The 23,977-nt window shown below is 37.0% G+C and overlaps 2 protein-coding genes across 5 annotated transcripts in view; both read right to left on the bottom strand.

The window, feature by feature from the left end:
* Window positions 1-310: 310 nt before the first annotated feature.
* si:dkey-251i10.1 lies at window positions 311-14,131 on the bottom strand. Its single transcript, NM_001089554.2, has 4 exons — window positions 13,871-14,131; window positions 7,605-8,094; window positions 3,350-3,490; window positions 311-3,264 (listed from the first exon to the last, which is right to left on the bottom strand). The coding sequence occupies exons 1-4, from the start codon at window positions 13,979-13,981 to the stop codon at window positions 3,107-3,109; spliced, it is 900 nt and encodes a 299-aa protein (NP_001083023.2). The 5' UTR covers window positions 13,982-14,131; the 3' UTR covers window positions 311-3,106.
* An 8,668-nt stretch (window positions 14,132-22,799) lies between these two features.
* Window positions 22,800-23,977, bottom strand: part of ebf2 (EBF transcription factor 2) — a 51,674-nt gene continuing 50,496 nt past the window's right edge. For 3 of the 4 annotated variants that reach the window (XM_087251240.1, XM_087251241.1, XM_087251242.1), the window contains 2 exons: window positions 23,925-23,977; window positions 22,922-23,587 (listed from right to left, as the gene is read on the bottom strand). The exon at window positions 23,925-23,977 is cut by the window's right edge and continues 109 nt beyond it. In XM_087251240.1, coding sequence (XP_087107366.1) covers window positions 23,556-23,587; window positions 23,925-23,977 — 85 coding nt within the window. In that variant the 3' untranslated portion in view covers window positions 22,922-23,555. Of the gene's footprint in view, window positions 23,588-23,924 lie in introns of all 4 variants that reach the window. The other variant, NM_131418.2, reaches the window with a different exon arrangement.

Here is a 23,977-nt window from a genome sequence, read left to right as displayed (position 1 = left end):
TCCAGCTGAGTCAACGGGCATTTCTGTATGGAGTTGCATGTTCTACCCGTTAGTGCGGGTTTCCCTCGGGTGCTCCGGTTTCTCCCACAGCCCAAACACATGTGCTACAGGTGAATTGAATAAGCTAAATTGGCTGTAGTGTATAAGTGCGAGTGTGAATGAGTGTGTATTGATGTTTCCCAATACTGGGTTGCAGCTGGAAGGGCATCCGCTGCATAAAACATCCTGGAATAGTTGGTGGTTCATTCCGCTGTGGCGACCTCTGAGATAAGACTAAGCTGAAGGAAAATAAATGAAGCTACATGTATAATTAATATGATCCAGTATTTAAATCATAAAACACATTAAAATAAATTGTGAGTAATAAATTGTAACCACTTATACAAGTGTATCTGTTCAACCACAGCACAACATTGAATAAAAAAAAACACTTGTTTTAAAGGGAGATTATATTAACAGTGAAGGTTCAACAGGATGACTTCAAGTCATGATTAAAAACAGATCAATAGGAGAACAGATATGATAAGTGGATAAGTACAATGGGTCAAACACAAGATGAAAGGTTTCAGCAGGGTCAAAACAAAGAGTCCGTTCCCACAATACAAAGGTCAAAACTATTTATTCCTCAAATGGGAAGGTTTTACTCGATTAGTTCACCCAAAAATGAAAAACTGGTCATTATTTACTTCCCTTCACTTGTTCCGAACTTAAGTTTCTTTCTTCTGTTGAACACAAAAGAAGATATTTAGAAAAATGCTGAAAACCTGTAACCATTGACTTCTAAGGAATTTGTTTTTCCTACTGTGGACCCTTTAAAGAACTTTTTCTTCTTGCTGCATGGAGGGAGCCATAGTGACCGGAGTCCTCCGGTAGGATGCTTAGAACTTCCATTCACAAGTTTACAACTGGTAATTCTTGATCCGAAAATGGTTGTCAATACCTTTTTGAGTGGCTTACGGAGTGTTTTTGTGATCCACAACTTTGATTTTAAAGGTGTGTGTTAAAGCTGGTGTATTTCTGTCAGATACGCTTCAAGTGCGAGAGAAAAACGTTCTCTTAATGGGTCACGAAACACCAAAACACATTTTTTGAGCTGTTGACAGTCATATATGTGTCTCACGCTGCTATAGACACTATTAAGACACATATATGTCACTAAACAGTAAAAATTGGTTGTTTTTGCATTATTTCGAGAAAATTCGTACTTCCGGTTTGAAAGTAATTTTTGAAGCTGCATCACGGCCATGAGATCTTAGTGTGTATTCCAGCGTGTCGACTGGACGTCTGTACCTGGGAGTTCCTTATTACGTCTCTAAGTGTGCTGCATCCATTCGTGAGTATGACTTGGTTCAAACCAATCAGAGTGCTCTATTGTGTGTGCAACCTTATTAATATGCATGATCTCTTCGAAGACTGTTTGTACCTGAAACAATGTTCAGACGGCAGAGAGACGCCACGTTGTGTTGCAAAAAGAAGAGGGAAAAGAATAAGAATTGTTTGGGGATACGGGTCATCGGTGTTGCTTTTATAATGTGCTGCAGTGAAGGTTTAGTTTTCATTTTCCTGCTATGAGAGCGCAACTGGACTCACATGTGGATCAGTGCACGTGGCAGAAATACGTTTGTACTGAACATTGTTTACCCGAGAGCTTTTCTCATCTGGAAATGGTGAAATCCGGAATTGCTGCTCGTCTCCTTTAAAATAGACGCAGTTCCAGTATGTGTTGATTGTCCTGCCTCTACAGATTTGGTTAGTGTGTGCGATCAGTGCCCTTTCTTTGTTCATTCAGATGGCAAAGTTATAGTTCGTATCGTCAGCAGTACTCTTTTAGTGTTTAAAGACAGACCTTAGTCAAAATGATATCTAAGTTACTTAGTTTACGTTAACATTACTACAATATTATGGGCTGAAAGATCTGCTGTTAATGCTGCTCTCAGAGTGTAAACGTGAACACTGCAAGCAAACTATTGCGACCATCGTGTTTAATTTTCGCCGCATCTTGGGACAGGATAGTCTACACACACAGCTTTCTAAACAACCGAGTGCGTCTGAGTTACCGAGAAATGCAGAGTTTTTTTTTCTCTTATACAACGTGCGGTATTAAACATTCCACCGCCATTAAACACAGTCACCGTCTTTCTCCCCTGCGTGTGTGTTTGTTTTTCCTCTGTGAAAATCAGCCCGTGCCCAAATGGAAACTCCCATTTTTATTCAAATCCTTCCCCTTTTCCCTCCCCCGACACACCCACTTTCCTGACTTTTTCCAAACTAGTGGTGTGAAAACAACACCCTGCTGAAATGGGGGGTTTCATAGCCCTTAAACAGGTAACAAAACACATTTTTTGAGCTGTTGACAGTCATATATGTGTCCCACACTGCTAAAAACACTATTAGGACACATATATTTCACTAAAAAGTGAACATTGGTTGTTTTTGTGAATTTTGTTTACTTATTTTTATTTACATGTGTATGTATTTATATATGTTCATTCATTCATTTTCTTGTCGGCTTAGTCCCTTTATTAATCTGGGGTCGCCACAGCAGAATGAACCACCAACTTATCCAGCAAGATTTTACGCAGCGGATTCCCTTCCAGCCACAACCCATCTCTGGGAAACATCCACACAACCACTCATACACTACGGACAATTTAGCCTACCCAATTCACCTGTACCGCATGTCTTTGGACTGTGGGGGAAACCGGAGCACCCGGAGGAAACCCACGCGAAGGCAGGGAGAACATGCAAACTCCACACAGAAACGCCAACTGAGCCGAGGCTCGAACCAGCGACCTTATTGCTGTGAGTCGAACATGCTACCCACTGCGCCACTGCGTCGCCTATTTATATATGTATTACATCATTATTATACCAAAAATATTTGTTGTACTCTCTTATTGACTGCACTCTAATTTGACCAACTATGATGACTTTTCCGCTACTGAGAAACATGGAAATGTGAAAAGGTTCCATCAAAGTCGATGGTAACAGGCTTTCAGCTTTCTTCAAAAATCTTCTTTTGTGTTCAACAGAAGAAATGAACTCATATCCACTTTGAGGACGAGTAAATAGTGAGTAAATGTTCATTTCTGAGTGAACGATCCCTTTAAATGACCTTCTTGAATTCGTCGTAGAGAACCAGGACGATGGATCCCCCCAGACTTCTGAGCACATTGGACCAGGCGCCCTTAAAAAAGGCCTTTGGTCCCTCATTACGCGCGATCTTCCTCCAGCAATCAATGCTGCCGCTGTACATTACATCAGCTAAAATAAAATGGAAAACATGATTATATTTAACACTGGAAATGACCAAACACCCATTTTAGATGGAATAGAAAGTGACCGTCACCTCCTTTAAGTCCAGACTGCATCATCATGGAGCGCCGCACTGTGTCAAACGGGTACGATATGAAGCCAGCGACTATAGTGACAGTGTGAGCGATCATCCAGCTGACCGCAATATGAGTGTTCTCTGGGTCAGGTAACATGCCTGGAAAACATAGATATTATAAGAAGGGTATGAACGGAGGTGGGAGCCAGAAGTGGTTGGGACTTGAGCTCCTAGTGGGCTGTACAAACCTGGAGTTTTCATTTATTTAATGTCTCATACATGACACGTCTAACCCATAGTGTTTTATGAATGTGTACAACTCACTCGCTTCAAATGTTATCACTCGATTGAATGAACGTTATCAGTGGTTATCAGCTGATAGATATGGGCCAGTAGGGGCTTTCTGCTCAGGTAGGCTCAGAAGGCTGTTATCATCCATCCACATGGTTAATCAGCTATACTAATAGAGAAGTATTCAGATCCAGATCTGTTTTACTTTACTGTGACGGTTGGGTTTAGGCTTGGGGTAGGGGTAGACATTAATAAAATACAATTACAAATTCAAAGTGGGTAGCACGTTCGCCTCAAAGCAAGAAGGTCGCTGGTTCGAACCTCGGCTGGGTCAGTTGGCGTTTCTGTGTGGAGTTTGCATGTTCTCCCTGTGTTCGCGTGGGTTTTCTCCGAGTGCTCTTGTTTCCTCCAAAGTCCAAAGACATGCAGTACAGGTGAATTGGGTATAGGCTAAATTGTCTGTAGTGTGAGTGTTACTGTGTGTGTATGGGTGTTTCCCAGTGATGGGTTGCAGCCAGAAGGGCATCCACTGCGTAAAACATGCTGGATAAGTTGGCGGTTCATTCCGCTGTGGCGACACCAGATTAATAAAGGGACTAAGCTGAAAAATAAATTCATTCATTTTCTTGTCGGTTTAGTCCCTTTATTAATCCGGGGTCGCCACAGCGGAATGAACCGCCAACTTATCCAGCAAGTTTTTACGCAGCGGACGCCCTTCCAGCCGCAACCCATCTCTGGGAAACATCCACGCACACATTCATACACACACTCTTACACTAGGGACAATTTAGCCTACCCAATTCACCTGTACCGCATGTCTTTGGACTGTGAGGGAAACCGGAGCACCCGGAGGAAACCCACGCGAAGGCAGGTAGACCATGCAAACTCCACACTGAAAAATAAATGAATGAATATAATTCTTGTTAACTTCCAGCCGCAGCCATATGTGATCTATAGCTGATTAACCATGTGAATATATGATAACAGCCTTTTGAGCCTACTAGTAGGCGCAGAAGGCCCCAACTGGCCCATATCTTTCAGCTGATAACCATTGATAATGTCCATTCAATCCAGTGATAACATTCGAATTGGTTGCAACAACTACCCCAAACCCTTAACCCAACCTCACAGTAACCTGTTGTGTTTGATTAATATCTATACTACACCTACACCAACCCTCAACCCTGCCCAATTTGGGTGTAAGTCCCACTTGGAGATCACCCAGCCTACTTGTGGTGTAATCCCCCCCACTTGGAGGTCTTCGGTCTGCAGCGATACCTACTTGAATATTTCAGACAATTATGAATGTGGATACCATTGCAGTCAAAAATTGCAATGTTTATTTTGTAATTCTTTAGTTCAGAGATGCCCAAAGTAGGGCCCATGGACCAAAGACGGTTGATGTTGTCCATCCACAAGATGGCGACAAAGACCGCATAATAAACCGTAAAAAAAACAGCGTAAATTCAAACCACAGCTTATCAAATCATTATTAAACTGGCATCTCTATCTGGGTCGATCTCCCTCAAGCAAAGGTGCTTGTTTTGTTTGATTACAACTTGAAGCAACTGTACATGTACACAAAGTAGGAAAACACATTTCGCCGCACAGAAGATACCTTGCTAAGCCTCTCCCTGAACATTATCTGATAAGTTTATGGACATTTTCTGTGACCTGTAATACTAAACTGCTACTGAAACGCAGTCATTGACCTCTGACTGAAGTTCTTCTTTCGTTTGGTCAGAGAAGAACTGCTCCCACGTCTGAACCTGCTTTCCCACAAGGCTTATTTCTCCATTTTAATCAATTGGGAGTTTTGGTTCCTTGTCTGTTGCTTTTGGCTTGTTAATGCGGGGTAGACAGATGAGTCTGTATGTGTCTGTGCAAAATTGTAGAATAACACACTGTCACACTTACAACTTATGCATTTAGTTACAATACTTTAAATAATTGTGTTACTAAACTGTTTTATACTTAATTTTTTTGGGATGAGTTAAAAAAAAATAAATAAATAAAATCGTGGATATTTACATTAGATGTTGCCTGTGCTGTTGTTGTTAATTGGAAGGAATGCATCAACAGAGCCGCCATTTTAGTACAGGGTAGTGCTCCTTTGAAATTAATGTGGGACCTAGGTGTAGTGGAGGACTGCCCATCCGGAGTCATAGATATATAAACATATATACATATATCTTTGATCAGGGGTTTTCCCGGTGGTCAGTATGCAAATATTTCTTAAAATTCTGAAAATTATAATTTAAATCACTTTTCTACATCGATGGATAAGTGATCGCATGGGCGTTGCTGACAAAAAGCGTGAATTTGTGTGCATGGAAATGTACTATCCTCCCTCCAAAATCCAGCATCCTCAGATTGGCTTTGGTCTTGACTAGTGCGGTTTAATGACTTTTGTACTGAGAGCACTGTACAAATATGGCGGCGGAATTGACGCATGCTCAGGGTCTGTATGCGATAGCTAGTGTATATATCCATGGATATGCTTGAGCTCAAACACTCTCACTGGCAGAGCTGTGGTAAAACAAAACTCTATTGCTGTTTTTTGAAAAGGGGAGGAGCTACTCTATGTCCCGCCCTTTCTTCATTTTTCAGTTGAGATTACGCCAAACCAAAGTCCCTTTTGGACAAGTAATTTCACTTGGCAGACATTTTTGAAACACCTCTCTGGCAGTATGCTTAAATGGGGAAACAGCAAATTCTATAAAACTGATATCCAAGCTTACGATAGAATTTTATATTAGGAATCCCCCCCAAAAAATAAACAAATGTCTCTTTATGCCTAGTTCAGACTGCGTGATTTTAGCCCCGATTTTGGCTCGCCGACAGGTTTTGAGAAATCGCCGACAAATGCCTGAAATCACAGGCAAGTCGCTGCTCGTGCATGTGAGTGACAATCAAACAGTGTGAACTATCAAAGACGAGATCTGAGAGACTCGCCAATGCCTGGGAGATATTTGGCGTGCTAAATATCTGGAGCTGTCGGCGATTCAAATCATGCCGTGTGAATTGAGTTTTGACTGAAAATAACATCAGCGATCGCCTACAGCCAATGAGAGAGCAGCTTTCACTTGTGTGTGTGTGTGTGTGTGTGTATACCTGCTGCAGGCCAGCGGGAGGCTGGGGGAGAAGTTAAAAGCGCTCTTTTTCGGTTTATTTGGACCCACGAAATGGAGGAAAAACTAGTGGAGGTTTAACAGGACTCAGGAGCAACCGTGTCTGTTTGACGTTTTATACAGAAAGAAATTAGTTTATTATCAACGTTGAGGAGAAATGGCTAATTCCCTTTAAACCCAGGTGAGCAAATATGCACATTTTCTACCCCATTAAAGGCTTCTTTCTCATTATGTAGTTAATAACAAAACATATATTACGTGTTTTTGGCTGTGAGACGTGGTTTGCACGAAGTTGTCGGCGATTCTTCCTATAGTAAAGTCATGCAATCTGAAAGCCCCTGTAGCCGATCCATCTTGCAGTGTAAACAAAGCAGCGACGAAACGCAAGCCCAGATAGTCATGCAGTGGAAAACATCTGTGACACGACTACTTTGAAAATCATGCAGTCTGAACTCGGCATTAGTGTTATTTCTAAATGTCCAAATCACACAAAATCTGCAGAAAGTCCCCTCTAGAAATAAGCCCCTCCCCCGGACTATCGTAAGACTATAGCGATCGATGATTGGCGCCTTTACCAGGAGGCAAGGCTTCATTCACTTGATTAGCTGTTACACTTTTCCCCATTCAAAGCGATACAAGGGACATATCTTGCGTATTCTAGAGTCTTTAGTCAAACATCGAATAAAACAAGCACTTCACGGGACTTTTAACGTCTATTTTTACTCACACTTTGAGTATAGTATTTATAACAGATACTTTCATTACATTTTTGGAAAGTAAAGCTCCTTCAACTTGAGTATGATCTCATAGTACTCTTTCCACTACTGCCAAAACAAAACAAACAATGTTACCTTTTGCAGTGTCATAAATGCCGAAGTATGCCGCCCTGTAGATGATGATGCCTTGCACAGACACATTGAAGCCTTGATACAAGCCCCTCACACCATCAGACCTGTAGATCTTCACTAAACAGTTTGCGAGGCCCTTGAATTCTCTCCCCGCGGTGCCAGTTTTCCCCACATCGGCAGCCAGACGGGTTCTGGCAAAGTCAAGCGGGTAGACCAAACACAGAGACGTGGCTCCAGCCGCACCACCAGCTGCAAGGTTACCTGCGAAGTACCTCCAAAACTGTGTGCGCTGGTCAACGCCATCTAGGAAAATCCTCCTATACTTATCCTTAAAAGCGAAGTTGAGAGCCTGCGTCAGGAAGTAGCGGATGACGTTGGCCAAGTTTCCTCTCCAGAAAGACAAGAAGCCCTGCTCCCTAGGAATACGCACTACACAGTCTACAATGCCTTTGTATTGTTTGTCTGTGGTGATTTGTTTGCTGGCGTGCTGGACCTGCAAAAAAAGGACACCATTATCAATCAATTATTGTTAGTGCTGGGATTAATCGCGATTAAAGGCATGCAAAATAAGTTTGTGTTGACTGTGGCTGTGTGTTATAAACACTCACTGGCCACTTTATTAGGTACACCATACTAGTATCCTGTTGGACCCTCTTTTGCCTTCAGAACTACCTTAATCCTTCGTGGCATCGATTCAACAAGGAACTGGAAATATTCCTCAGAGATTTTGCTCCATATTGACATGATAGCATCATGCAGTTGCTGTAGATTCGTCGGGTGCACATCCATGATGCGAATCTCCCCTTCCACCACATCCCAAAGGTGCTCTATTGGATTGAGATATGGAGACTGCGGAGGCCATTTGACAGGGTGCGCGCGACGTGTCTGAAGAGCAAGGAGGGATGCGTTGGGGAGGGGTGAGAAGGGTGCGCAACGTATTTGAGGACCAGGAGGGAGACGCACGATTACCGGGAGACAAGGGATGTCTGGATTGACCTCCCACCCTACTCATAATTCTCTTTTTATATAGCCGTATGCCTAATACATATCCATAATACACTGTGATATAACCGGGCTCGGAACATATCGCTTTCTCACTTCAATTGATCCACTCAAGAGTTCGTTTCAATCGAGGCGAGACCACCTCATTCAGGCGATCTTCGAGCGATTGTTTAGGCGCAGATCCGAGCGTGATTGCTGGATTCACATATGCCAAACGAACCGCGCTAACTGGGCAAACGAGACGGGTTTCGAAACGAAAGTCTAGGTGTGAAAACTGTTACTGTTGCCTTTCTATTAGCTGGAACCAGTCTGGCCATTCTCCTCTGACATCAACATAGCATTTGCGCCCACAGAACTGCCGTTCACTGAATATTTTCTCTTTTTTGGACCATTCTCTGTAAACCTTAGAGATGGTTGTGCGTGAAAAACCCAGTAGATCAGCAGTTTCTGAAAAACTAAGACCAGCCCGTCTGGCACCAACAACCATGCCATGTTCAAAGTAACTTAAATCACCTTTCTTCCCCATTCTGATGCTCGGTTTGAACTGCAGCAGATTGTCTTGACCATGTCTACATGCCTTAATGCATTGAGTTGATGCTATGTGATTGGCTGATTAGAAATGTGCGTTATTAAGCAGTTGGACTGGTGTACCTAATAAAGTGGCCGGTGATTGTATATACCATCATATGTTAGTCTAGTCTAAAATCCCCTCAAGTGAGAATAACAACTTTTTTGCAAAGATTTTTTATTCAAAATTTTCTATTTCCATCACTTGTTTTTTTTTTTTAAATACGACTATTCAAAAAAATATATAAGCACAGGGTGATGGAAACCAAGCAATTGAACTGGATAAATTTTTCTGCATTTCATAAGAAACTAAGTTAAAAGTAAACAAATAATTCATAATAAATAACTTCATAACAGAAATTGTGAGTTTTAAGATCTTCTTCATACCCGTGTGAACTTTACACCATGAGTTAAGAGAAAGTCATTACAAAATTACCAGAGTCTTATGAATCATTTACCAAGGCAGCAGCAGATCAAAGGTAATCCAGTATATGTTTGGTTTTTTGAAACGAAAGATTGTTTTTCTTTGTAACACCTCAATGTGTCATCAAGAGTGACTCAGAACTGAATAAACCACCAAAGATCATGGTTTTACACTTAAAATCCTCTTTAATGTTCTGCCGAGTCACAATATTGGTATACCGGCCACTTTATTAGGTACACCTGTCTAACTGCTCATTAACACAAATTTCTAATCAGCCAATCACATGGCAGCAACTCAATGCATTTAAGCATTTAGACACGGTCTAAGACGATCAAGACGATCTGCTGCAGTTTAAACCAAGCATCAGAATGGGCAATAGAGGTGATTCAAGTGACTTTGAGCATGGCAAGGTTGTTGGTGCCAGACGGGCTAGTCTGAGTATTTCAGAAACTGCAGATCTACTGGGATTTTCACGCACAACCATCGCTAGGGTTTACAGAGAATAGTCTGAAAAAAATGGTCTCACCAAAAGTGGACAATAGAAGATTGGAAAAACATTGCCTGGTCTGATGAGTCTCAATTTCTAATGGGACATTTGAATGGTAGGGTCAGAGTGTGGTGTCAACAACATGAAAGCATGAATCCATCGTGCCTTGTATCAACGGTTCAGGCTGCTGGTGGTGGTGTAATGGTGTGGGGGATATTTTCTTGGCACACTTTGGGTCCATTAGTACCAATTGAGCATCATGTCAACGCCACAGCCTACCTAAGTATTGCTGCTGACCATCTCCATCCCTTTATGACCACAGTGTACTCATCTTCTGATGGCTACTTCCAGCGCACCATGTCATAAAGTGCAAATCATCCCAGACTGGATTCTTGAACATGACAATGAGTTCACTGTATTCAAATGGCCTCCACAGTCACCAGTCTCAATCCAATAGAGCAGCTTTGAGATGCGGGGGAACGGAAGAGTTCCATTATGGATGTGCAGCCAACAAATCTGCAGCAACTGCGTGATGCTATCATGTCAATATGGAGCAAATTCTCTGAGGAACCTTGTTGAATCTATGCCACGAAGGATTAAGGCGGTTCTGAAGGCAAAAGGAGGTCCAATCCAGTCCTAGTAAGGTGAACCTATTAAAGTGGCCGGATAGTTTTTTTTTACAGTATTTTCCAGTCATGTGTACGACTAAACAGTTTTATAGTGCTTTATTTTAAGATAAAGAGTCTTCATAGCATCTCAATGTATCGTCAGGAGACCTTTTATGAATCAGGAGGCGTTTCTGAATCTCCAAGGGTCAAGGTTTGCCACTAAAAATCCTCTTTAATGTTGTGCTGAAGAACAAACCATCATCTTTTTTTTCCTTTATTGCATGAACTATATTCCTTTACTCTTTATATCTCTTTATTATTTAACATGACAGGATATCGTGCAATTTTATCACATGATTATGAATGACATCATCTTACCCCAGTGGAAACTGCAAGTCGACAAAAATAGATCATGTAGATTAAAATCTGCTTTGTGCAGCATTCTAGCCCTCAATGTAGGCCTAATGTGATTTAGGCATAGTGTGCATCTACACATTTCTATATCTCTGAATGACTTTAAATTGTAGTTTTAGCAGACCCTAAAAATAAGGAGCTGAATTAAGCAACATAAGAAGTGTCTAAAAGATGACTTCAATTTAAAATGCAGTTGCTGTCAATAGACAAAGCATCTGTCTGCTGTAATATGAGAGTGTGGTCGTGTGTCAAGCAGATTCGTGGAAAAGGTGTGTTCATTTCTATAGCAACAATACCTCAATGGACCATTTCCATTAGCCCCAGTGTAAAGGTTATAAGGAGTAATATAGTCGTTTCATTCATTCATTTATTCATCCATTTTCCTTTGGCTTAGTCCCTCAGTCGTACTTTGTGATTCACTTTAGATCCATAATTTAGTAATAATATTTGTTTATTCATTCATTCATTCATTCATTCATTCATTCATTCATTTTCTTTTAGCTTAGTCCCTCAGTCGTACTTTGCGATTCATAATAGATCCATAATATAATAATAATATTCATATTAGATACATAATATAATACTAAAATTTATTCATTCATTCATTTGCCTTTGGCTTAGTCCCTCAGTCGTACTTTGTGATTCATTTTAGATCCATAATTTAATAATAATATTCATTCATTCATTCATTCATTCATTCATTCATTTTCTTTTAGCTTAGTCCCTCAGTCGTACTAGGCGATTCATAACAGATCCATAATATAATAATAATATTCATATTAGATACATAATATAATACTAATAATAGTTTATTCATTCATTCATTCATTTTCCTTTGGCTTAGTCCCTCAGTCGTACTTTGCGATTCATAATAGATCCATAATATAATAATAATATTCCAATTAGATCCATAATATAATAGAAAAAAATCATTCATTTATTTTGTTTATTCATTCATTCATTCATTCATTTATTCATTCATTTTCTTTTGGCTTAGTCCCTCAGTCGTACTTTGCGATTCATGTTAGATTCATAATGTAATAATAATATTCATATTTGATCCATAATATAATAATAATAATATTCATTCATTTTCCTTTGTCTTAGTCCCTTAGTCATACTTTGCGATTCATTTTAGATCTATATTAGATTCATATTAGATCTTTTTATGAAACAGATTTTACTTTTGCTTATTATTTTTTATCTTTTGCACTTGAGTATTTCAGTAAATTTCATGTATAGAATTGTCAAAATTGCTTAACTAACTTAAAAGTAATATTGCATATCAAGTTTTGTCTTCATTATAGATTTAAGTTCATTTTACTCTCTTTGTAGTTTTACTCAGAGAATTTCCTGATTAAAAACAATCAGGAAATCAACAAAGTGGATTTTTATTTATTTATTTGCTATAATTTGTACGTTAGCATACTAACAACGATATTAATTTTGTTGTAATTAAACATAAAGACCTTAATACTTGTTAACACAACACACAATTGACTCTTTATTTAAGTTTCATCTTACAAGAACTCAATGATAAAGGCGATGTTTACTATAAATGTACCACAACCATGCTGCATTGTTTGCTTCAACCTTAAATAACTCTTGCACAACATTAATCCTTAAATACCTCTTTAGCACAATATTCAGCTTTAATACCTCTCTTGCACAATTTCCTACACAGTCTCATGTAAAAGTACTTGTATGGCCTGTCTTATGTGTAGTTAAGTATCTTATAGTATATGTTAGTTATGCATAGTTTTTTTTAAAATAGCTCTTATGTCCAGTGTTGTGTTTGTATTTATGATTAATTTATGTAGCACCGTTGTCAAGACACAACATTTCGTTCCTCTGTATGTCCACGCATGTAGTGTAATGACAATAAAGCTCGACTTGTCTTGACAATTGTTTTTTTGAGCATCAATGTATAATTTTAAGTAGATAATGAACTCCAGTTGTTATAACATTATGTCATTACAGGTAACAACAAAGGTGATGTGTAAAACTGTGTAAATACAAAATAAAATTACCACAACACATGATGGAAACACAATAATCAAAATGTTGTATAGTATTTTTCACATTGATTTCCTTAAATATTCATCATAAACATCGCAAACAATTCCAATTTAAACAAATAGCCAACCTATAAGTTTAAGGTTTATTTTCTACAAACTTGAAGTGAGTACTAACGTAGAATTTAGATTTTTTAAATCTGTAATAGAATACAAGATTTCTATTTTATCAATGCATAAATGACAGAAGTTATGTCCACTAACATGATAACTATCTTTCAAGACCTTTTCTAAGCCTTTTATACCAATTTTATTTAAGCATTCAATTATTCTTTGTAATTATTAAACATTTACAGCATCATCACAAGAGGTAATTCACCGAAATAATACAACTTACTATTTACTCACCCTGAAGTGGTTAAAAAACATTTACGTGTTTCTTTTTTTCTGTTGAAGATGTAAACATGTAGCCATAGACCTCCATAATATAAAAAACAAATACTATTGAAGTCAGTGGTTACAGGTTAATGGTCCAGTTTTCTTCAGAATGTATTATTTTGTGTACAGCAGGAGAAAGAAACAAGTAAAGGCTGAGTATCATGTTTGGGTGAACTAACCCCTAACATGATCTAGACTAACCGAACACTAACAATAACAGACACACGAATGACAATGACAGTCATTAATTAAAATCAAGACGCCATATTATTAGTTAATATAACATACAACAAGTGTGTAAATATAAAGTGTACCTGTAGCAGAAGTTTGACTCTTTCTATAGGCGCAACAGCAGTTTCAGAAACGGCGGCGGCAACTCCTCCCGCCAAAAAATCCTTGGCGAATGAAACGACGGAGTCGCTCATCATTGCGGGATGTAATGCTATCGAAATGACCTTTTATGTATATATGTGTATATGCTCAATGACTCCTCTGAAGCCTCCATCGCGAGAAACAGCGGGGAGTCTGTTGTTTTGTTATTGGTCAATGTGTTCAGGCTACTGTCATAGGGAGGAGGAAACCCGAGCTGAGCTGTCACCTGCATACGTAAACATTTGGTTGCACTGACTCTTGATGGAAAAAAAACTTGCTTGTCAAGTTGATCAACCGGCATGCTTTTGTGTGTCTGGATTTTACAGATTTTTGTATCTAAATGTAAAACGAATACAGACAGATAAAGTCCAAACTGCTCATTAAAATGAGCTTAAACAACACGATGAGAGTTTTTTTTCGGGACAACTTTGTTTTATGTTCAATCTGCTTAAATTTGTAAAACAAACAAGTAAACGTATTTTCTTCATGTTGTCACAACACGGATTGTGTGGAACCCAGCATTTTTTACAGTGTAGCCAAAATAAGCCTAGTAGCTATTTCCAACACGCTTTAGCATATACTGTAGTGGTATTACCTAGGGCCAGACGGAATCTGCAGACGTTTTTTGCTATTTCTGCTGAGAATTTTGGTAAATCTGCGGATTTCTGTGGAATTATTTTGGGAGCATTATATTTAAAACCATAATATATGAAATAAAAAATAATATTCAACTTTTACTTAATGTTAAAATGCAAATACAATTAGATTAACTTGATTTGGTAAACAAAGCAAGTCTCTCATAAAAATATATCTCTACTAAAAGACAGAAAATATTACTGTACAAACTGCATTGTACATAAATCACATGAACATTTTCATATTAGTCTAGTATATATATACCACCAACAACAGTTTTGGAATTTGCTTTGAGACAAAGGTAAAGTTATAAGTAAGATGGATTTTCGTTACGTAAACCAGTTTATTAGAGATTCTTTTCACAATCAAAGTCATCAGAAATGAGAAATTGGATTTAACATCTTGAAAAGGGGTGTCCAAACTCAGTTCTGGAGGGCCGGTGTTTTGCATATTTTAGTTCCAACCCCCATTAAACACCTGAGCTATCCAATCAATCTCTTTATAGCTATACTAGTCTAGAAACCTCAGGAAGGTGTGTTGAAGAAAATCAGAGCTAAACTATGCAGGACAGTGGCCTTCCAGGACTTAATTTGGACATCCCAGACCTTGAATAAGACATTTTGGGATAAAGAAGTTATTAGGCTACACTTTTTTTTTTTTTATCTAGGAAAGGCTACTGATACCACCAACTACAGTTTTGGAATTTGCTTTAAGACAAAGGTAAAGTTATAGGTGAGAAGGATTTTCATTACGTAAACCAGTTTATTAGAGATGCTTTTCACAATCAAAGTCATGAGAATTGAGATGTTGGATCTACTATCTTGAACAGGGGTGTCCAAACTCGGTCCTGGAGGCCAGTGTCCTGCATATTTTAGTTTCAACCCTAATTAAACACTCCTGAGCTATCCAATCAATCTCTTTCTAAGTATACTAGAAACTTCATGAAGGTGTGTTGAAAGAAAATCAGAGCTAAACTATGCACGACAGCGGCCCTCCGAAACTTAATTTGTACATCCCTGACCTTGAATAAGACATTTTGGGATATAGAAGTTATTAGGCTACACTTTTTTTTTTTTATCTAAGATAGGCTACTGATACTACCAACTACAGTTTTGGAATTTGCTTTAAGACAAAGGTAAAGTTATAAGTAAGATGGATTTTCATTACGTAAACCAGTTTATAGAGATGCTTTTCACAATCAAAGTCATCAGAATTGAGATGTTGGATCTACTATCTTGAACAGGGGTGTCCAAACTCGGTCCTGGAGGGCCGGTGTCCTGCAAATTTTAGTTCCAACCCCAATTAAACACACCTGAGCTATCCAATCAAGCTCTTTATGTGTACACTAGAATCTTCAGGAAGGTGTGTTGAAGGAAATCAGAGCTAAACTATGCAGGACAGCGGCCCTCCAAGACTTAATTTGGACATCTCTGACCTTGAATAAGACATTTTTTGATATAGAAGTTATTAGGCTACACTTTTTTTATCTAAAATACTGATACCACCAACTACAGTTTTGGAATTTGCTTTAAGGCAAAGGTAAAGTTATAAGTACGATGGATTTTCATTACGTAAACCAGTTTATTTAAGATGCTTTTCACAATCAAAGTCATCAGAATTGAGATGTTGGATCTACTATCTTGAACAGGGGTGTCCAAACTCGGTCCTGGAGGCCAGTGTCCTGCATATTTTAGTTTCAACCCTAATTAAACACTCCTGAGCTATCCAATCAATCTCTTTCTAAGTATACTAGAAACGTCATGAAGGTGTGTTGAAAGAAAATCAGAGCTAAACTATGCACGACAGCGGCCCTCCGAAACTTAATTTGTATATCCCTGACCTTGAATAAGACATTTTGGGATATAGAAGTTATTAGGCTACACTTTTTTTTTTATCTAAGATAGGCTACTGATACCACCAACTACAGTTTTGAAATTTGCTTTGAGACAAAGGTAAAGTTATAGGTGAGATGGATTTTCATTACGTGAACCAGTTTATTAGAGATGCTTTTCACAATCAAAGTCATGAGAATTGAGATGTTGGATCTACTATCTTACAGGGGTGTCCAAACTTGGTGCTGGAGGGCTGGTGTCCTGCATATTTTAGTTCCAACCCCCATTAAACACACCTGAGCTATCCAATCAAGCTCTTTATAGGTATACTAGAAACTTTAGGAAGGTGTGTTGAAGAAAATCAGAGCTAAACTATGCAGGACAGCGGCCCTCCAGGACTGAGTTTGGACACCCCGGATCTTGAATAGGAAGTTATTACACTTTTTATCTAATATACTGATAACACCAAGTACAGTTTTGGAATTTGCTTTACGACAAAGTTAAAGTTATAAGTAAGATGGATTTTCATTAAGTAAAGCAGTTCATAGATGCTTTTCAGAAACAAAGTCATCAGAATTGAGTTGTATCATCATGTGACCAGCAGATGGAACCAAATCAACAGCGATGAGTAGCTTGTGCATGAACAGAACAGCATGACAAACAATTGAAAAAACAGCTACACTAATTCTTTTGTGAAGCTGTATTCATTCATTCATTCATTCATTTTTTTGTCGGCTTAGTCCCTTTATTAATCCGGGGTCGCCACAGCGGCATGAACCGCCAACTTATCCAGCAAGTTTTTACACAGCGGATGCCCTTCCAGCCGCAACCCATCTCTGGAAAACATCCAAACACACTTTCACACAAACACACTCATACAGTATGGACAATTTAGCTCACCTAATTCACCTGTACCGCATGTCTTTGGACTGTGGGGGAAACAGAAGCACCTGGAGGAAACCCATGCGAAGGCAGGGAGAACAAACTCCACACAGAAACACCAACTGAGCCGAGGTTCGAACCAGCGACCTTCTTGCTGTGAGGCAACAGCACTACCTAATGCGCCACTGCCTTGCCGAAGCTGTATTGTAAATAGTTTAATTCGCAAAATGATTGTGGTATTTTAAGTTAAACGTACTTATTAAAATATACTTATAGACTACTTGGTGCCTCGACTCTTGAAATAACGAGGAAGGAAAATTAACTAATTGAAAATGTTTAAACACAAACCCATTCCATAAGAGGCAAGAACTCAGAGGCAATTGATTGACAAGTGTATCCTCAGCCAAAAGCATGCTATCACATACACAAACATATGCACATAAACATAAACAGAGGCAGCAGGTGCTCCTACTTGGGCTTTAATTACATGATCTCTGATTCATCTAATTGATATGCTAATGCTGATGTAATTAATGCATGAGGGAAACATCCACAGCCCTTATTAATTATTGAATAATTAGCATATATGGCCTTGCATATTTAATCGCATCACACATGTTTGTTTGGGTTTGCTTTTGAGGAAGCATTTTCTTTGATGGAATGATGCGAGATGTAGTTTCCGTGTAGTTTCAGTAATGTAAAAACAAATGTAGGTCTCAAAACATATAAAAAGTGTGACATGTTCCCTTCCCATGGTCGGAAAATATCACTAAAATTAAAGAAAATGCTTCAGAAATTCGAGAAAAGATGAAATAAAACCCCCTTGTACAATAAACTACATGGGCTATAGCCACAGCTAGTGTTTTTCTGCTACTGTTAAACTTCCGGTGAAAGGTTAATGTGACTTTCAATTTACTAGGTTTACTTTTACAGCATAAATAATGTAATTTAATTTAAATATAAGCAGTTAACAGACTTAAGCAATATCGTTTAGTTGTTGAAAGACGAGATGAAAGACAATTTAACTAAAAACGTACTGTGAAAATACTGTAGTAAAATAAATGTCCATATTTTAAACACATGGTGCGGAACAGTAGTTTCATTCAGTCCTTACACATATACACTTCAGCCAATTTAGCTTATATTGCACCTATAGATGTCTTTGTGGGGGAAACCAGAGCACCCGGAGGAAACCCATACAAACATGGGGAGAGAATGCAAACTACACACAGAAATGCCAAGTGATCCAGCTGGGGCTTGAACCAGTGACCTTTGAGGGGATCATGCTATGCACTGCGTCACCGCCCCCCTTAATTTATTTTATGATATTTATTTATTATTTTACTTATTTTTAATGTATTATTTGTGTATGTAATTTGTTCCTTAATTGCACCTGTTAATTTTTGTAATTTGAAGATAATCATAATGTCAAGTTGTTGTACATTAGGCTTTTATATATTCAATAATTAGCTTAAAAACGGAGAAGGGTCTGGATGCAGACAACAACAACAACAACAACAACAACAACAACAACAACAACAACAACAACAAGAAAATCCAGATCTTAAATGCTGCAATTTTGTATTGGCACGACAGTTAACCAGAAGCGTTTGAGCTGGCTGACTGAAAATTAAAAGTCTGTGTCCATATACACCCCATTGAAATGTGAAAATGAATGTCAAATTGCATTCGGTTCTACAGCGCTGAGCCCGATAACCAACCACTTACGTTTCCATTGAGTTTTTGAATGAAGGAGCCAATCAGAAGCCGTTTCGATGAGTCACCGTTTAAAACACTGGATTTTGGTCGAGTGCTTGCTCTTTGTGAACTCTCAACTCACTCACAACTGAACAGATGTAAAAATGGCTGAACGAATGTAAGTAATAGATTATTTTAGCACTTTTTGTGATTACAACTGAAGTTTTTGAAAAGCTAACGTCATAGACCTACCTGTTTTGTCTGTGTAGCCAGATAAAGTTAATCTTCAAATGCTAAAAACATGCAGGCTAACGTTACCCTATTTGTTTACATTAATAACCACTACTATTACAACAAAACGAACAATATAAATACTGTAGCACAGAGCTTTACTTTCTAAGTAGGCATTTTAAATGTTGAAGACATTTGAAATAAATATAAAATACAACAAATAATAGCTAATAACCTCACACAAAACATATAACATTCCTAAAAATCATTTTCAGGGCCCAGACATTGTCCCTTCATGGAAAAGTGCATTTCTATAGATGTCCAGAAGTTATAATATGAATAATAAAATACTTGCAAAGTTTAAGGTGCTTAAAATTAACAGCTAAATTGCATTTTACCTGTAATAGTATCATACCTTTCTTTCTCAGTCATTTAAATAAAATGTGTCTATAAGGCTATGCAACAAAATATGAGACATAACCTTTACTATCATAAATTAAATAATTTTGTTAAATAGTTGATCTAAAGTGCCTTTTAGACAGCCATCCAGCAGTCTTTCACTACATTTGTTCATTATTCATTTATTTATTTTTAATTAATTAATTAATAAATTAACTAATTTATGTATTTATTTATTTTAGTTTGGTGAATTAAACATACAGTGCATTCATACATATGTGCCGTGCCATAGAGTCTCTCTCTCTCTCTCTCTCTCTCTCTCTCTCTCTCTCTCTCTCTCTCTCTCTCTCTCTCTCTCTCTCTCTCTCTCTCTCTCTCTCTCTCTCTCTCTCTCTCTCTCTCTCTCTCTCCCCACTGCTGGCCATTGTGTGCCGTCCATCTGTTAGACGGGATGAGTTTAATTTGTCATTCAACCTGCAACCGTCTCAGCATAATTAAGACTTCAGTTACATTGATTTGCCTCAATTCAGTTCTCACAGTTCATGAACTCTTCAAATCTCCTCATATTTCATATATTTGACTCTATTGATTATTTATAAGTATTTTTTTCCCTTTAAGTGGGCCTACATATTTATCTTAGGCATTTTGTAATGTGGCTTTTGTTATATTCTCTGTGTGTTTCGGGATTTCAAATATCAAAAATTAGTGTTGATTTAGTGTTACAGGTTTTTTCAAATGCTCATAAACATATGATAGTTACTTTTTATTCACACAATAGCAATAAATTTCGTTTTTTATATATATTTAAAGTGTTTTTTTAATCCTTTGTCTCATAATGTTTAGATTGAACTATTCACAATATGGACACTTCATATAAATTTGAGATTCATGCGTCTGAATTTTAAACTCCACTCAAGCAATACGTGAAAAAACTCTTTGGACTTTGTCTTGGATTTTGACAGTAATTTTACATTTATGTGGTCATTGTTTATGTATTTGTTGTTTACTGTACAATACTGATCTCATACTTTTAGAATTCCCACTATTTTTTAATTACTATATATCTGATAATGATGAACTTGATATATTTATGTTTATTTATTATAAATTATAAATAAATAAAATAATTAAATAGATAAATAATAATTATATTATATTATATTATATTATATTATATTATATTATATTATATTATATTATTCATTTTCTTTTTGTCGCTTTATTAATCTATCTTATCAAGCATATGTTTTACACAGCGGATGCCCTTCCAGCTGCAACCCATCCATACACACTCATTCACACACATACACTACGGTATATTATATTATATTATATTATATATCAGGGTTTCCACGGGGTCTTAAAAAATCTTAAAATATCTTACATTTAAAAAACAGAGTTTATAAAGTCCCGTTTATAATCAGTCATTCAATACATAAATAAAATAATAAAAATAAAATAAAAAATAACAAAATCTTATGCCTTAAAAGTAAAAAAATCACTAAATATTGTGTTGTGTGTCTTAAATAATTTTAAACAAGTCACAATTTTCCTCTGTCCATGTAAAGTCACTAAATCGGGCCGACATCCATCCAATCACCAACAATAAAACGTTTTTTTTTTTATATATTTAAGTTTATAATTATTTTATTAATGCAAAGAGACATCACAAACAAAATTTTTTACAGCAATTTCTCCAAATTAAATCCCCTAATTACCTGCGAAAGAAAACTAAAAACAATTACACAGTTACTCATGATAGTAACAGAGCAATATATCCCTTTACGTTATCTTCCATTCATACAAAAACTCGTAAGAAGTAAGGGTGGGTAGATATAATATTTATAAATTGGACTGAAACTTAAGGATTTAAAGCAGAAATGCATTAGGTTGAATAGAAGGTATACTCAATCAATTTGGACCAAAGGCTAACAAATATATATATATATATATATATATATATATATATATATATATATATATATATATTAGATTATTCATGTTATTGTCTCAACAATAAATATACTTTTAACAATGTTGAACTTGTCATTTATTAAGTAAAAAAATATCATGTTGACAAAAGTGTATGCAACTGGAGTTTTCTTGTTTTGACACGTTAAAGTATGTTGCTAAGAAATAATTATATTTAATTGTGGGAAGCCAAAAATAAATAAATAAATAAATTTTCATTGGCTCAATCGTGCCATTAGAAATAACCAGTAGTGTTTAGCCCTGTATAAGTCTTAAATTTAATTCATATTGGTCTTAAAAGAACTTTGACTTGATGAAACCGTGGTTTGCAGAAACCGTGATATATATATATATATATATATATATATATAAAAATAATTTTTAAAAAATTTTTTTTAGGAAGTAAATAAAATATAAAGGATGGCAGTTTTAGTACAACCATTGTTCTTTATGTTACAGTTGAAGCATTTGAGTAAAATTTATGATTAAAAAACAAATAAAGAAGCTTTACGAAGCTTTATATGAGAGTTGACATGTGGCCAGAATGTATTGAATGTGTGTGTGTGTGCGTGAGAGAGACATTCTGTGCTGTTTTGAGAAATACACAAGGGACTCTTTCTGTTTTCCATCTGCCATTGACGCCCAGGGGACTCGGAGAGGAGGTGTGAATCTGGAAGAGTTTTAATGTACCTCATCAGAGGATTTGTCAAAAGTGTGGAAAACAACGGAGCCAAAAAAAAAAAAAGAAATCCAAATTTAAATCCATGGCTCAAACCTTTACCGTAATTTAACCCTAAGAAAATGAGCAGGAGGTCTCACAGAAGTGTACAGTTGAAGTCAGAATTATTAAACCCCCTGAATTATTAGCCCCCTGTTTGTTTATTTTTTTTCCCCAATTTCTGTTTAACGGAGAGAAGATTTATTCAACACATTTCTAATCATAATAGTTTTAATAACTCATCTCTAATAACTGATTTCTTTTATCTTTGTCATGATGACAATAAATAATATTAATAATAAATAATGATTAAATCAGAACCACTGATTTAATACACTCAGTTGTTCAGTAATGTTTATGTTTGTATTGTTTGGGTTTTTACCAAAATCTGGTTCAATCTCATGTCAACAGCTTCTTTAGAAATATTATTCCCAGGAAAAAAAAAACATGTTGTGTTCAGTACTTATTTCCCCTTCTGTATATACAGCAATGAGGATTAAGCAGTTTTGTCACAATGTTTATTGTCAAAATGATGTTCTTGCCCTCTCAAAACACACTTTTTCTGGCAAACATGTTTGTAAAAGTGTAGAAAGAATTGAAATATTATCCTACAACAAAACTCTTACAACACACAGAAATCTATATTCACTATTTTAATGAACGATAACAAGATGACAACATATAAAAACGCGTACATGAAATCAAATACAATTAGATAACAATAACAATAGCAAATACATTATATTAGTACTTAACCTAAAAAATATAACTTATATAGTTTTTTTGTCCTTAAATAAGTCAATATATGAGGTAATCAGTTCATAAACCTAAACCTAAATAAACATTTTCCCTTGCTCTAAGCCAAAAGCCTGATATTTACTGTGAAAACACACAGTTTCAGTTTAAGGATGTGTATCTATGAGTATATGGTCAAAATAATAAAAACAAATCTCACGTTTCACAATTGGCATCCCTCACTGGCATCTACTGTGGTGAAAGTCTATTGACCAGTGAAAGCCCAAATGTGTAACAGTCTTCAGTCTCATTGTACAATTATAGCTCTTTTGGCATTGCAAGAGTGGAAGATCCTGTAAGTAACGCCATCCCTTTGGCAACCTCCTCACAATCAGAGGCAATCGGTGTGCATTTAAAGGATTTCTCTGAAAAAAAAGTTCCCAAAAGTGGTCTGAATGTGTCCGTGTTGTCTCTGATTCCCCTTGAAGGCTCTTCATCAGGAGATTACACAGCAAAACTCATCCGCTACATTGGAGGAACCACAAGGCCTGTCATTGCTGGAAGTGAAAAGAAAAGGTTATAAGTAGGTAACTTCACATACAAGTTATAACATTGTCAAAATGATCTCCATTTACCCTGATCTGTGAAGATCAACTGATAAAAAGCTTGATAAACACTGTAATAAAGGTATTGTTCTTGTTAATAAACAGCAGAGACGTGCGTCATTATTTTAAAGTGTTACTGTAAAGTATTGGGAGTAAATTTAATTTTATTTTTAACCCAATTGTTGGCATTGCCTATATTTGACCCAGCATTGGGTTAATAAATAGAGTGTACCCTAAATGTATTTATTTATTTTTGTAAAGTTAGAAGTGTATTTGATTGTAGTGTTACCTCTAAAGCTGGTGCCTCCTGAGGTTTGGCAGACGGGTGATGGGGAACCCTGT

Source organism: Danio rerio, chromosome 5 (genome assembly GCF_052040795.2).
Source record: "Danio rerio strain M-AB ecotype USA chromosome 5, GRCz13ab, whole genome shotgun sequence".
Taxonomy (NCBI): domain Eukaryota; kingdom Metazoa; phylum Chordata; class Actinopteri; order Cypriniformes; family Danionidae; genus Danio; species Danio rerio.
This window is presented reverse-complemented; position numbering and strand designations above follow the sequence as displayed.